At 43.1% G+C, this 14,496-nt stretch overlaps 3 protein-coding genes across 13 annotated transcripts; 1 reads left to right on the forward strand and 2 right to left on the reverse strand.

Moving 5' to 3' along the window:
- Positions 1 to 548: 548 nt before the first annotated feature.
- LOC146246050 (zinc finger Y-chromosomal protein 1) lies at positions 549 to 7,603 on the reverse strand. Of its 2 annotated transcripts, none has more exons than XM_084683524.1 (8): positions 7,349 to 7,603; positions 5,812 to 5,908; positions 5,389 to 5,700; positions 4,822 to 4,971; positions 4,538 to 4,666; positions 3,775 to 3,909; positions 3,456 to 3,599; positions 549 to 3,254 (listed from the first exon to the last, which is right to left on the reverse strand). In XM_084683524.1, exons 2-8 carry the CDS (start codon positions 5,876 to 5,878, stop codon positions 1,972 to 1,974), a joined length of 2,220 nt encoding a protein of 739 aa, XP_084539650.1. In that variant the 5' UTR covers positions 5,879 to 5,908; positions 7,349 to 7,603; the 3' UTR covers positions 549 to 1,971. The 2 variants fall into 2 exon arrangements, with proteins under 2 accessions (XP_084539650.1, XP_084539651.1); XM_084683525.1 differs by lacking the exon at positions 7,349 to 7,603 and adding an exon at positions 7,054 to 7,210.
- Positions 7,604 to 7,881: 278 nt separating this feature from the next.
- Positions 7,882 to 10,198, reverse strand: c20hxorf58 (chromosome 20 CXorf58 homolog). Of its 5 annotated transcripts, none has more exons than XR_014734529.1 (8): positions 10,058 to 10,198; positions 9,859 to 9,964; positions 9,663 to 9,771; positions 9,339 to 9,444; positions 9,044 to 9,175; positions 8,789 to 8,958; positions 8,437 to 8,584; positions 7,882 to 8,246 (listed from the first exon to the last, which is right to left on the reverse strand). XR_014734529.1 is itself a non-coding variant. In XM_084683526.1 (8 exons), exons 1-8 carry the CDS (start codon positions 10,066 to 10,068, stop codon positions 8,004 to 8,006), a joined length of 1,011 nt encoding a protein of 336 aa, XP_084539652.1. In that variant the 5' UTR covers positions 10,069 to 10,192; the 3' UTR covers positions 7,882 to 8,003. The 5 variants fall into 5 exon arrangements, 2 of the variants coding, with proteins under 2 accessions (XP_084539652.1, XP_084539653.1); XR_014734528.1 differs by having other exon boundaries at positions 9,677 to 9,771; positions 9,855 to 9,964; XM_084683526.1 differs by having other exon boundaries at positions 9,677 to 9,771; positions 10,058 to 10,192.
- Positions 10,184 to 14,495, forward strand: apooa (apolipoprotein O, a). 6 transcript variants are annotated; one of them, XM_084683531.1, is made up of 11 exons: positions 10,184 to 10,416; positions 10,776 to 10,913; positions 11,203 to 11,298; positions 11,400 to 11,519; positions 12,222 to 12,254; positions 12,915 to 12,969; positions 13,077 to 13,172; positions 13,365 to 13,456; positions 13,671 to 13,763; positions 13,865 to 13,918; positions 14,074 to 14,495. In XM_084683531.1, exons 3-10 carry the CDS (start codon positions 11,230 to 11,232, stop codon positions 13,916 to 13,918), a joined length of 612 nt encoding a protein of 203 aa, XP_084539657.1. In that variant the 5' UTR covers positions 10,184 to 10,416; positions 10,776 to 10,913; positions 11,203 to 11,229; the 3' UTR covers positions 14,074 to 14,495. The 6 variants fall into 6 exon arrangements, 5 of the variants coding, with proteins under 5 accessions (XP_084539657.1, XP_084539656.1, XP_084539654.1 ...); XM_084683530.1 differs by having other exon boundaries at positions 10,776 to 10,898; XR_014734531.1 differs by lacking the exon at positions 10,776 to 10,913 and having other exon boundaries at positions 10,185 to 10,416; positions 14,074 to 14,134; positions 14,427 to 14,495.
- The last annotated feature ends 1 nt before the right edge of the window (position 14,496 follows it).

The following is a 14,496-nucleotide window of genomic DNA, read 5'->3' on the forward strand; positions in this document are numbered from 1 at the left end:
TTCTGTTGTTCTATGTTGACTGAAACTTTGAAATGAATAGTGCATACACTGCACAGTGATCATATACATACTCGTGAAAGATCGGGCATCCACGTTGGACCAGCGCTTCCCCAACATTCTGCGAGCGTGGGAGACACACAAATTAAATAAACATGCAAAACAACTTCCCCTGATATGCCAGGACAGACTAATATAAAATACCAAGCCACAAAACAACACTCACAATAACTATGGCAAGAGCAGTAAAACACTTCCTGAAGCACTCTTATACTGAATCATACACACACTAGCACCGTCTATCCAGCAATGCACCATATCCAATTGTTTTGCATCATACAAACCCAAGACCCGTCTGCAACATGGACAGAGGGTGTACACCTGACCCCTGTCCACCGACCGGAATCAATCCAGCTCACCTGCCGTTCCTCCAACACCCTATTAATTGTTTGTGGCGTACTTGAATCCAACCCCCTTTTGAACCACTACTGGCTGGCTGACACATTTATTACATATCTTAGGTGGAGCACATAAATAAAGAGACCCACAGGTAAAATACTTTAGCTTTTTATTTTGCTCCCGTTTTCTTTTTTTAACAAATACACCAAGTACATCCATAACACAGTTCAAATGATTCCTTCTCCTTCACAAATGTTTACATCTACACACTTTTTACAGATTTGTGTACAAAACAATAATTTACGTCCCATAGAATTCTAGTTACACTGAACTATACAACAAATCATGATGAAATAAATATAAAACGGAAATGATAACAGGCAAAAAAAGCCAGAACACAAATATACCACCAGCCCTCACTGTTTTAGTTCTACCAAGGGTACAACAAATACAATTTCCTTTCCAACAATAGGAGCAGATCTGTATGGGTAATTCAGTCCATAGTCATTTGAATCAGTGGTACAAGATACCCCTTCCCTACTGCTTAGTGTGTCCACTCAGATGGCCACTTTAATCATTCCAAATATTTGACTGGGCCATGTAAACTTGGAGAGTATGGAGATATTTACTGCACTGGCATGATCTACAATTCACTGCTAACTTATCGAGCTATGACATTCAGACCACTCAGATGGACCAGTTGATTTTCACTGCTATGTGGGACGGTTGCAGCCAGATGCAGTCTTGACTCCTTTGGACACTGGGTAGCAACATAACCATTTTTATAACAATTCTCCTTACAATACAAATGTATGATGACAAATGTGGGTCAGAACACCAGGAAGCACAATAGATACATATGTCTGTATGTCAAAATCGACTCAAGCACACAGCATTCAGAACCTTAATTATAGTTCTGAACTTCACAACTGCATTCATAATATTAAAACAATCAATTGGCAAGTGCTATTAGAAGTACCTCTCTTTAACGACTAAGCGTTTCTTTGTCGGGTAAATCAAAGTCCATCTCATTGTTTAAATACAAACATCCTGTAAGTGATTCATTTAATATTTTATGTGACGTTACAAACTAATCTTTATAACTTTTATAAGAACTAAATGGAGTGACTGGAGTAAAAAAAAACAAACATGTATCTACAAAAGAAGCACAGGGTCCAGACTCTTGCACGCTCTGCCATGCACACTGTCTCTTGCAATGGGACACATGCAGTTAAAGTGCAAGTCTTTACAAGTCTCTGTCACCCTTCACCAGAGAGCTTATACGCAAGCTGGTTTTGTGTAGGTGATACATATGGTTGATGGAATAATTATTAAAAAAAAGAAGGAAAATAAAAAAAAAGCTGACTACTTGTTAATGTTTAAAATGCACGCACACACTCATTCAGACGTATAAACAAACATCAAATGTCACTGGTCTCCATTGGCGAGGCACAGTACTAAGGTTGCACTGATTATGTTGTGGTGGTAGTGGCTGCATTAGTGTTGCTGTGGTCGGTTGGTGGCACAAGAAAGAACCAACGCCAGGGAGGGGGGAGGGGTGGGTGGGGAGGGAGGTCACTCTCCCTGCACCAGGTCCTTGTGGTGGCGCAGGATATGCTGGTTCTTCTCCGAGGGCCTACGGAAGCCTTTGGAGCAGATCTCGCAGCGGTGAGGGTAGTCTTTTGTGTGGATGGAAATCACATGGCGCTTGAAGCCCGAGGCGTCCCCAGTGCTGTAGTCACAGTACTGGCATTGGTACACCCGCCTCTCCCTCGGCCCCTTGCCCCCACTGGACACGTTGGGCACGCTGGCGATACTGGCAAAGCTGACCCCCCCGGAGCCAGCCTTCTTTGCCACCGTGCTGGGGGCCGGCCCCTCAAAGGTTCGCTTGGCTTCCGGTTTTTCCGGCGAGGCCTGCTGTTCTTTCGTGTGGACCGACAGGATGTGGCGACTCAGCACGAAGGGGTCTGCGATCTTGAAGTTGCAGTGCCGGCACTGATGCAGCTTCTTGGCACGGTGCGACGCCGAGTGCTTCTTGAGTTCCGAGGGCCGGTGGAAGCCTTTGCCGCAGACGGCGCACTTGTGGGGGTAGTCCTTGGTGTGCACGGATATGATGTGGCGCTTCAAGTCGCTGGAGTTGGAGCTCTTGTGGTCGCAGTGAGCGCACTGGTGGGTCTTGGCCTCCTCGTGGGTCAGGCTGTGTTGCAGCAGCTCCTCCTCCTCGGCGAAGGTCTGGAAGCAGCGCTCGCACTTGTAGGGCATCTCCTTGCTATGCTTGGTCTTGATGTGCGTCTTGAGGTTGGAGGAATCGGCCGACTTGTAGTCGCAGTAGAGGCAGGAGTAGGGCTTTTCGCCCGTGTGCGTGCGCATGTGTTTCTTGAGCTCCGAGGGGTGCCGGAAGCCTTTGCCGCACTCGACACAGATGTGAGGGAAGCTTTTGCTGTGGACGGCCAGCAAGTGCCGGTTGAGCAGCCCCTGTTCGGCCGTCTCATAGTCACAGAACTTACACTTGTGCATCTTATTGGTTTGAGAAGGTACCTGAACACTCTTGGGATCCCGGTGGTGGTGCTGGAGGCGATGCGAGAACAGCGCTGCCTGCTGGTGAAACTCCTTGCCGCACATCTCGCACTCGAACGGGGCCTTGTTGCTTAGCGTGTGGACTTCCATGTGGTTGTGGAGGCTCGCCTTCTTGTTGGTGGTGAACTCGCAGTCGGTGCACTGGTACTTCTTCCTGGTCAACACTTCCTGATGGTGGTTCTTGGTGTGGCGTTTGAGGAAGCCTCGGGACTTGAACTTCTTGCCGCAGAGCATGCAGGGGTATACCGTCAGAGGCTGGCCATAGGGGCCAATGATGATGGCTACATGGTAAACGAGAGAAAGAGAGACATTACACGGGGAAAATCAAGTGAACTTACTCCTTTACGGTCGGAGCTACGCTTTACGGTGGAGGAAAGTCACCGACACCAAATACAACAAAGTATATATCGACCTGAACACACCACAGGGGGACTCTTATGAGACACGTAGCATGCAGCGGTCCATGGACGAATGTTCCTCACCTGTCTGGACCTGACGCGGTTCGGCTCGTCTTTTGCTTTTGCTCCTCTGTCTGTTGAGCTTGTCGCCTCCGTCGGACTCGTCAATGTGCAGGAGAGCACTGGCGGCCCCGTTACGGTTCTCGCAACTTTCACTGTCCTCAGCGCCTGCACACAACATGAAGGAAACGACAGGCACACGTGATCAAACCCACGTGTTGACACACCAAACACAAGTACGGTTCTACACCAACAGGGACTACTTATGTCTTCTTCAAAAAGTGGAAAACTGAGTTGAAAGTGCACCGTTCCAAATGGGTTTCTTCTGAAAGCTGCTGCTCACCGTAAGCCGCGGCCCACGCCACGGGCATGAAGTCCTTGCTGAGAGCCGTGCCGTCGTACGAGCGCTCGTGACTCACTGGCTCCTCCCCTCCCACCACCACCTCCATGTACACGTCATCGGACACCTTTGACGTTCCTACACAGGATCACGAGAAGTGCACGCAACACTTGTTATTCGAACATACGCATCCGCTGAACACATGGCCACGCAGTCCTAGCACATGACAGTTTCGTACCCCCAGGAATTTACAAATCACAATCATCAAACTTGATCTACTGAAAGTACACATCCATTGGTACTCCCTCACGTCATCTTGATTACATTTTATTCCCCGTTATAACTGTCTATACACCTATTTTCGCTGACAGCGTTTATTGTCGCATTTTTGCTATATTTATTGCTGCCATAGTACTTTCTTATTACTGTGGCTGTTTTTATTGCTGTTCCAACTTCATTGTTGTTGCTACTTTTATTGCCATCGCTGTTTTGGGTATTTTTGCCAGCCCTTAATATAAACGTATTCATATGTCCTAAGTTAACTAAATTAATATGTACTTTTTACATTAATACATGTAATTAATCTTTGCTTCTTACGTGGCTGTTGCCTTGTCCAGAGAACTACATTAGTACAATGACCTGTGTAACACTGTGCGTACAACCAACGAATCTCTTTGAAATCTTTAAAGCACGCATGCTCTCACACTTGAATATTTCACTCATTGAGATTTACCTCTGTACAAAGAAAAGAGAGAGAAACACCTACCATGGTTGCCCTGATTGTGATGGGAGTCTCCCACAGACATGTAGACCATCTTCTCTCTGACGGGTCGCCCAGAGGTATCCGCCAGGGGTACACTCTCTGGCTCGCCATCACTGACATCCACCGTTTCTCCTACACAAACCGCACAAGCATAACACTTAAACAAAACTGCATATACTTTGGGACTTCTCTGAGTCAATTTAGGCAACCAATAAAAACAAGTACACAAAGCGTACACAGAAAGTTCCAGTCAGCGTGTCTACGAAGGAAGTGGTTGTAGCTCTTACCCATGTCGTCCTCCCCAGAGTCGGCCTTGAAAATGTACACTTTGATGACCTCCTGGCCATCTTCATCCTTCTCCACTTCCTGGTCCTCCACTGCCCCCTCCACTGTGACCTCTGTCCCGTCATCTGACACCATTTTACCTGCCTCATCCACTGTGGCAAAACAAAGCAGGGACGAGAGGAGGGAAAGAGTTAGACATGAAACATTGTGAGAAAAGACAAAAGGGAGTATTGCTGTATATACACTCTCCCCCCCTCCGCCCTGGAAAAAACAACAACTTTGGTTGGTTGGAGAAGCTCCTATTAGCTATGGTCCGTGCATATCTAATACCACAAGGCTGATTGTGTGCTGGAAATATAAAACTAGTAAGAGTAGGAAAAGTAGGATTTCTAGAACATTTTAGACATCCCTCACTCACACTTTACAAGAGCCAGCGATGGATGGTGCACTTTTCCGGAAAACATTACGCAGGCCATACAACCTCAATTTAAGCGAGACTGAGATAATAGGATGAGAGATTTTGCCTTAACAGAAGGGTGTTGATTTTAAGTCGAAGGGCTAAAACTTACAAGAGATCATCAGGTAGTCACCACAACCCTCTGGGTCCTCTTGCTCCGGATCCAATCCATCTTCCTCAGGGATGTCTCCCATGGCAACCCCCTCCTCCTCTCCCTCCAAGGACATCCCACAGGTCTCCACGGCAACATCCTCATCCTCCTCGCAGTGCACATACTCAGCCACCACGTCCTCGACGGCGTCCTGAATCACTAGCTCCTCGGGGGCAAACCTGTGCACTGCCATTCCCTCGCCCTCGCCCTCAGACACCAAAACGGTCTCCTGTAGTTCCACCACAAACTCCTCTCCGCCAGCACCTCCGTCATCTACAACACAAAGGGAAGTAAAACGTGAGTGTTCACAGGTTCAAAACACAGTTTGGACAAGAATATCCTACAGAGTATTCCAATAAACAATGTCATTTTGTTCTCCGTTACCTGATCCATGCAATATAATTTTGGGCTCTTGGGAACTGAGTGCAAGCCTTGTCTCATCCTCATCCATTGTCCTTACACTGCATCTGTTACTGGAGAGCTGGAGACATACATTCATCAAATTATTGTCCAATGAAGCTGAACAAAAGACACTTGAATAATTAGACTACCATTTATTGGAGATTAACTGTGGTTTAGGCAAAGGAAGTAAATACAAAAGAAAGCTATTGTCTAAATTGTAGGTTTCCAATCATATGCAAAGGCACGGATACAGTCAATAAATTACACATGGTAGTGTGGTAAAATATAAATTGATGTTTGCACCGTGCTCTGTGTGTGTATCTTTGCGTAGGGGATGGTGCATTAGGAGTAATATTTATAGCAACGATTTCGTCTGCAGATTGTTTGCATAAAGGATACAAGCATAACATTTCCATTACAAAATCCGTATATGGAGACTCATTTGAACCATGCATATCGTTTTATAATCAATAATCAGTCATATTGCGATGCTTAAACAAAGGTTTCTGTCATTTAGCCGTGGTGCCACTTAATTAGCTAGCCTAGCGAAGCATCGATCACACACAATCTATGGTGGCGATTGACAGCGGTGAGGGCGCTTCGTTGTGACCCTTATATCAAACAGCTGCGCATGATGTAATTAGACGAACTGCAAAAATCGTACCACAAGAAAACGAAACAAGGAAGGTAGCTACCAGTTCAATTGAAAACTGGCTTATATTTTGCCAAAAGGTTAGTTGGCTTCACAGATAACTAATACTAGCTTTCTGCGGCTGCAAAATTGGGGAACTTGCAAGATACATGTTAGCTATATTTAAACCATATCATACAAATCAATTGTACCTAATTAACATTGAAGATATTCCCAATGAATGTCTTGCTAAGTAGTATATCTAACTATTTATTTACCTACTACAGTGTCACCCATGCCATTGCCAATATAATCAGGAAAACACGTTTCACAAAATACACATCTAAAGACAGCTGATCACACCCACGTACGAGCGGTTGTAAACAAATGACAGTTTAACAAAACCTGCTAGCTACTGAGTATACAACCACTGCCACTGCGGCCCTTGTCTACGAACAAGAAACCCCTAACGTTAGCGTTAGCTCATTTGCGTCTGTTTCAAAGCCATGCGCCATTTTGTTTGAGATTGGTACATCTGTTATCGAACAAAAATGTTAGCTACAAAGTATTTCACATATGCAAAGATACATTACGTTTCATAAAAACGACCACGAATATATTGGTGTATCATACGGATCATCCAGATCATCCATGCATTCGCTTGTTTTCTTATCTTAATGGCTAGCTAACTTCGTTGAGAAGACAAGCTAATTGTGGCCCATTTGAGGCCTGGGCCCAAATGAACGGGCCTACGATCCTCCCCTCCTCCCAGCTTCGAAGGTAGAAAAACGTAAATAAAAAAAATGCCCGTGCAATCTCACAGCGGTCGGACCAGGCAATTTACTTTTTTTTCCACATGCATGAATACGAGCACAATAGATTGCATACCTGAGTGTATGGTGGGTACGGGATAGTCTTGATTTTTGTCTCGCCAGGCCGTCAGGTTTCCCCAGACTCGGGCTGGATTCAGTCGGGAGTTTGAGCCGGTTGGGCGGGCCGCCGAGGCGCAGGGAGGGAGGGGCCGGTAGTCTTTTGGAGCTTCAGTGAAACTCGGAATCGCTACAGCCCCCAGCTCCGCCAGCACCAAGGCCGCCGTCAGCACAACACGTCACAGCCTTAGAGTTGTAGGAAAATGCGGAAGAAGTCTGGAAATCCTACCGGTAGTCAGCAAGCAGGCCATGGTCAGGATATGAGCCTCAGTCTTTGGCTGCCTGGGCCTAGTGTATGTTTAGTTTGCTTATACTGGGCATGCAACTTTAATTCTGCATAGGATATGGAGAACAAATTGATTTTATAAGAGCAATATTGCAGGGAGTGGAGACCATATCAAGGGGGTAAGGATATGCAAAAATTACATATTTTCACAGGGGTGTATCCAATGTAAAAAATGACCTACCATAAAAATATGAATAGCCTACAGCTTACTGTACCTTCTTTAATTTGTAAAAAAAATAAAAAATGCAATTACTTTATATACATTCAAGTTCAAATGTATGATGCCGTTTAGCCTCCTCTCCTCTGACATGGGTAAACCAAGTTGAAATTACTTGTCTTGTAGGTAGGGTACAGTGTCAATGTCAGAGATATCAAGTTGCTTTGTCCATGTGTAAAGTTCATCGGCCTCTTCCTCCCACTCAGAGAAGGAAACATCACTGGAGCCTTTCTCCTCCACCAGAGGCACAGCCACACATGTTGAAACAGACTCCTCAAGTCCTTCAATACCGAAGTTCTCCTGACTGTCTACATCTTGCTCCATTGTTCTCCATTGTCCATTGTTGTCTTCTTCCTATTCAAGATGGTAGAAACAAGACGGCCCTAGGTGTCTCACAGTTCAGTGATTCAGTCAGTGATCGTCACATTTGAAGTGAAAGCTCTGCTAAATAGCTTGGTGGACTTGCACTCGGTCACATCCTCGCCCCAATCGGTACCACAAAGGTGTGAGACACATGAAGAGCGTAGTTGTTTGAAGCACTCACCCCGAGTTGTTCCTGTAGCAAGTGCAGCTGTCTCATGCGGTGAGTGGTGCTGCACTTTCGGGAGGAGTGACAAATTGGCAAGATTGGTGTTGGATTGAGGACTGATCGTTTAGTTGAAACAATGGAAGAGGGGGGCGTGGCAGGAGACCTAACATCAAGTGAAGACCATAAAGTAACCATAATTAATAACTCATTTCCTAATAGATGATCATAATACACTGTTAACACATTTTGCACTACGCAATAGTACTTTACTGTTATTAATATCTAATTTGGTAATAGACAATGTTATGTTGTTATGTAGAAACTGAGACATCAGAGAGCAATAACAGTTTCCTCGGATTCTTTAGACCTCTGCAGTCGAGGGTTCTGCCCCCCATCCCGCCACAGAGACAACAGGCGCTTTTGCTGAAGCCTGTCTGTCGCAGTACCCCTCTGAGGCAGTACCTTCAGAGAGAGGGATCTCCACGTGTTTTCTCTTCCACCAAGGTATGCAGGGAGCTCATCCACATGACTTGTATACTGTAGACACGTTGGCAAAGGCTTTATTCCTATGGTCTATCAAATAAAGTGGACAAGAAACTGCCCTTGTCACTCCTTCGCTCACCTGCATGTAGTCCCTCATACATGTTACATCAGATGTATCTACAACTGTTCTGCCTTGTCTCTGGATCTCATCAGCCAGGATATGATTTAAGAAAATCCTGCTCCCCATCATTCTGCGAGTGTCTGTTGTTCCCTGGACAATTATAGAGAACATGAGGACAAATTGAGATAGGCTTCCGTATATTGTGTATAAAGGTATTCCCATAGGGAATGTCAGCATTTTAGCAGGATGGACAATGAATCTAATAATGGATTATATTATTGACCACATATTGAGAGGGTAAGTGAACAATTACCAAATTATTGGGCTGAAACACTCTTTTTCCAGAAATGTACTGTCGTCCTCCACCGATGTGGAAAATCTTAAAGACTATCACTGGAGGAAACTTGGAACCTGAAAATCTTTAATCCAGACAGATCACTGATTGTTTGGATAAGGCTAAAGTAATGGCTATTAAAAAATGTTTTACTTCTAGGCTATCCTTTTTAGTGGTAGTGGAGTGGTAGTTAATGATTTATTGATACTTTTATAATAAAGTTGTGTTAATAACCAACTGCATTTGTGTGCTTAATGTAATTTGCTGTGAAGAGACAATCAATGTTGACAAATGTAAAGATACCTGTCACTGGTTACCTGAATCTGACCTCGCAATGCATACTCGGATCTTTTAACAGATCCGCTTCTATTGGGCTAATTAGGCGGAGAACAGCAGGTGCCAGGCAGTTCTCCTATAAAAGCATACGGTACAACTCCATTAGCCTATTCGGACTCCCATTTTAACTCGGATGTTCTGAATGATGACAATATTCACCTACAGCAGCACGCACAGTCTCCAACAGTAGTTGAAATAGTCGCCTGTCTTGGTAACACCTCCAGTATGCTTGAATCTTCTTTGCGCCAAATACACACTTTTGGTCGGTTCTGTAATATATATGCACACGAATGTTAACTTGATCTACGCACTGTATGTAGGCTATGCCCTTCGTTGTGTATTTGCGTTATCTCAAACCTTACCCATACTCCATATGATTGTGTGATGTTGACAACTGGCCACAATAGAATGCAACTGGGCGCCGAAAGATTGGCTTGTAACTGTCTTTTGAGTTATAGTTGCTAGGGAGACGACTCTTACACCTGCCGCTGCCAGTGACAAAAGTAGACTAATTCGTCGCAGCAAGAGTTTTTGCTCAGTATTCCTTGAATAGGTTGAGATATAGACAAGCCTACGTTTGGAACAGCTGCACCAAGGTGGGCAAAATGGTAAAGAGCGACTTTTCGCATTAGTGCCCAACAGATCGGTGCATGTCCTTTCAGAGACACCGTAGGAACTGTGGCAAAGGTAGCTTGGATACTTTACCCTACTTGGATACAAGGTGAGACTAGTTTACACTGTTACAGTAGCCTACATCTACTGTAGTACAGTATCTAGCTACAGCCTTTAACCTATGTTGACATGTGTATATTGTAATCTGACAATTATATGTAGATCGTGTCACCATTCTCATTGCAAAGTGTGTCTAATGCGGTCTACTCGGCTAATAAGCTGTAAGAGGACTTTTAAGGACAGAGCTGTCAGACTGCAAGGGTACTAGAAGTCAAATGTGAGACTCGTGTCGAATTTGCTAGATAGGCCTAGGCTAGTACGCCAGCTACATTTGTAAAATTTCATATGATTTTCAGTCACATTAAGGGAAATGTCACACCAATTTCTATAGCAATTTGGTTCTTGCAGACAAATTTGAGTCACATGTCTGGATGTGAAAAGGATTATCCTTCTTTCGAAACGCCAGATGGCGATGTTGTTCTTCAATTGACTTCATTCGCTACAGATGAGCTCACACAAAAGTAGGCCTAGGTAATACCTCCAAAGGTCAGGAAATTTACAAATGTTCGTATTTGGCCTGTTGTCTCGTGATTTTTGGTAGATGTCTAATAGTAATATATTTTAATTACTATAATGTTGGATTAGCTGAGAGAACAGTATGCAATGTTAATGATAAGACTCATAACAAAAACAATGAAATAACAATTTCCAGGTACAGTGTCATTGAGCAACATTTTATTGAACCATGGATTCTGTGAAAGATCAATAAAGTGAAGAAGATAAAAAAATCTTGAATTAAAATGACTTTGTCTGACTCAGTGCCAACTCTTTCTAGGTGACTGCTGTGCCTATATATCTGGGAATGATGTCAGGGATTGTGTTTGCTGCTACCAAAGACAAGTCCAATGTCACTGTAGTAAATATTGAGGAGGTATAAATGGGCTCAATTGACAAATGTTTCACAGAGTTTACATACCTGAGAAGAGCCAATGAAAACCCCCATCCAGGTCTAATATAATTTGTTCTCTACAGCTGTCTCTCTACACAACCCCTAAGCAGAAGCTTTTGTTTGTGAAGACAGAGACTGGCCAGTTGGAGCAAGGTGTGGCCACCATAAGGACAACGGTTGAGCCTTATGCAACTTGGTGTCAGGTAAATGAATAACTAATAATAACGTTCCAAAGTTTCTTTTTCAGTTGTCTCTCAACTTTGGTAATTCTTGGGTATGTGTAGAAATACTCGATGTGAAACAAGTTTGCATGATGCTGATGGTCAACCCTAACAACCTTGGTTTTAATAGAGTTGCCGATTTTTCTTGCCTTATCATCACAGATGGTTTGACACGAATTACTGAATTATTACCGAAGTTTGTGAAATTTTCCTGGGAGTTTTTCCATCTGCGGTTCTATGGGCACATGTGAAGCCCTCTGTGACATTGCTTGAAAAAAGCGATTTACAAATGAAATTTGATTTGACACGATTTAGAAGTCAAGTCACATTCACATTTTTTGGGGGCAAACACATAGATTTGTTATGCACTTCCAATGTTCACTGTGTCTTAGAGCAGCTAATTGTTTCTGCAATCGATAACTAGTATCCCTGCTGTGACCAGTAGCCTACATCGAGTATGTTTCCTCTGACTCATCCTGCTTAGTGAGTCTCACCAACCGGTAGTTGTTAAATATGTGACGCATAGATATAAGTAGACACTCACTATGATTCCATGCAGCATGGCATTATTAATGACATGTTAGTCATGTAATGACTTATTGCTGTAATTGGTGCATTTTAAAAATTGTGCTGCTTGCTTCCTCTGCCTTTCCATGGTGCTCACATGCTATCCTCCCCTTTCAGCAATCAGTTCACAGTGCAGTGGAAAAGGTCCAGGTACTCCACCAGAACCACATGCATGCACACAAGAAGTGTCATATCCTGCTTTGGACACTGTCACGGTCCAGAGTTCAGATATGAATATGTCAGTCACACCATCCAACCCCCTGTGCCAGTGCCCGCTTCAGATTTGCTTGAGTGTGGATGTTTTTTTATGTGTTCATTCTGTACTTTTGTTGCTACTAAGCTAGCTATATACATCTCCAGTTGTGGCACTCTCCCGTTGTCAAACATTTATGAACAACATCCTTGAAAAGCTTTGCTGGTACTTTGGTTCAGGATCACGTCTTAGTAAAAGTAAATCATGTTTGTTTGATGCTTTTTTCCAGTTGAAGAGCAAAATCCAGATTGCATTGGGCAGTAAAAAAACTGCAACCTTAAAAAAGGGATTGTAAACTTTGAAATAAACTTATGTAATGTAGGCAATTCTTGTAGTCTATTTTAAGGCCAGTTACTAATTCTTCTAGTCTATTTTAAGGCAAGTTACTAATGCCTCTTAGTGTAGGACAGTCCATTATCCAAATGAACAGAAAACAAATAACATGCAGTCGACACTTCGATTCACAGCTTTGTACACATAGGATTGGCATAATGTAATACAAACATTTTCCATATGTGTCTAAGATTATTTTTTTTATTTTTTTTGTGAAATACAAGGGTACCTATGAGAAAGTGAAGCCAAAGGTGGAAGGCGTTATCCAATTTGGAACTGGTGAGAAAACAAATCTTATAATACTGAAACGTATTCAAAATTGTTCAGACTCACCTTACGTGACTGCACCCATGAAGGCAGTTATCAGATAAGTCTACTCTTTTCAGATAGTTACGCTTACCTCAAAAACCCTCCATCTGAATTCTATCCGCGGGCTGGAATCATTGGTTTCACTGGCTTCCTTGGAATCTTTCTGGCAAAAGGTAAACACAGACAGATTAAGAGAGGCAACAAACACTTAGGGGCATTGGGAAACCGGTTGTCTTTAAATGTATGGTAGTGTATGGTATTTGTCACGGTTAAATCTGTCCCGTTAGATACTTTCTTCTCTGAGTGAAATCTATGATGTCATTTTAACATCTACTTTACACGGTTTATCTTTTCCCCTTTCCCAGGCTCCAGAGTGAAGAGACTAATCTACCCTACTGGCCTGATGGCTATTAGCACCTCTCTTTACTACCCACAGCCTGCTGCAACAATCGCTAAGGTGAAAACAGTCTGCTTAGTTCAAGTTTACTGTAACCTACTTGTAAAAAATGAAGAAAAGTCTTACTGCTATGAGACACACATAATACACTAAGCACTGTTACAAAAGTCCACAAAGCAACAGTCAAATTGTTTGTGTATTGCGCCCATTACGGGTTTCATAGTGCAGTAAAAACTTCCGTTGAGTTCGTTAACATGCTTTTTTGTTCCTCTAGTCAACCGGGGACTACGTGTATGATTTAGCACTGCAGGGTTATGTTGCCATGGAGAATGTGTTCAAGCCTGCCAGCAAACTAGCTGTAGAGAAGGTAACATTTAGTTCATTAAATAACATATACATAGCCTACCAGGTAAATCAGTAATTTGTTCTTTATGGCTTACTTGAAATTCCTTACCTCCCCTTCTGTAGTCGGTGAATGAAGAGAAACCAGAGGCACTTGCTCCTGAAACCAAACCTGAATAGGTATATACAAAACTGTAGGATAACACTGCACTATTTGCCTTCCACACATGAAAAGTGATGGTTAACTTACACAGTACTAAACTATTATTGTAATTACTCTGATTACCTTGACCAATGTTATATTGGTATCTAACATAGTTACATCCATTTTACAGGTCTACCAACAGCGTGATGAAAAGTACTCAAGATTAGTACTCCATCCTACTGAACACCATGGTTTGTCATGGGCACAGTTGTTCTTATTTCGATGTTCTCATGACTCACTTTTGCACTAGCCTCTTTCTGTAGAAGATAGGGCCTGTCACCAAGATTGTATTTATATAAGGCTAAATAAAAATCTATTTTATATCCAGTTTTACAAGCATCATGATTAAAAAATAATTATACATGCCCATTTAACAAACAAAACATTTTTACTCCATTAATAAAACTGAATGGATAGAATTATGCTTTCAAATTCCAGGATTAACTAGTAAAACCGAAGACTCTGTCTCCTTTTCTCTTATAGTGCCAGCATTTGACCCTCCAAACTGGGACTGTGTTGAAAAATCCAAATTAAATTCCTTCTTTTGAAAAAT

The sequence above is a fragment of the Hypomesus nipponensis genome, chromosome 20 (assembly GCF_054491055.1).
Source record: "Hypomesus nipponensis isolate SF chromosome 20, ASM5449105v1, whole genome shotgun sequence".
Taxonomy (NCBI): Eukaryota; Metazoa; Chordata; class Actinopteri; order Osmeriformes; family Osmeridae; genus Hypomesus; species Hypomesus nipponensis.

Excerpts from the sequence above, each read along its gene's own strand:
- LOC146246050 (XM_084683524.1), bottom strand. The coding sequence starts at position 5,878 with ATGGATGAGGATGAGACAAGGCTTGCACTCAGTTCCCAAGAGCCCAAA. Across the intron at positions 5,701-5,811 it reads AATTATATTGCATGGATCAG|ATGACGGAGGTGCTGGCGGA; the intron begins GTAACGGAGAAC and ends TTTGTGTTGTAG. Across the intron at positions 3,910-4,537 it reads TCACAATCAGGGCAACCATG|GAACGTCAAAGGTGTCCGAT; the intron begins GTAGGTGTTTCT and ends GATCCTGTGTAG.
- c20hxorf58 (XM_084683526.1), bottom strand. Across the intron at positions 9,772-9,858 it reads TGGAGACTGTGCGTGCTGCT|GAGAACTGCCTGGCACCTGC; the intron begins GTAGGTGAATAT and ends ATGCTTTTATAG. Across the intron at positions 8,585-8,788 it reads CAGAACCCTCGACTGCAGAG|GTCTCCTGCCACGCCCCCCT; the intron begins GTCTAAAGAATC and ends ACTTGATGTTAG.
- apooa (XM_084683531.1), top strand. The coding sequence starts at position 11,230 with ATGATGTCAGGGATTGTGTTTGCTGCTACCAAAGACAAGTCCAATGTC. Across the intron at positions 11,520-12,221 it reads CTTATGCAACTTGGTGTCAG|CAATCAGTTCACAGTGCAGT; the intron begins GTAAATGAATAA and ends CTCCCCTTTCAG. Across the intron at positions 12,970-13,076 it reads CGTTATCCAATTTGGAACTG|ATAGTTACGCTTACCTCAAA; the intron begins GTGAGAAAACAA and ends TACTCTTTTCAG.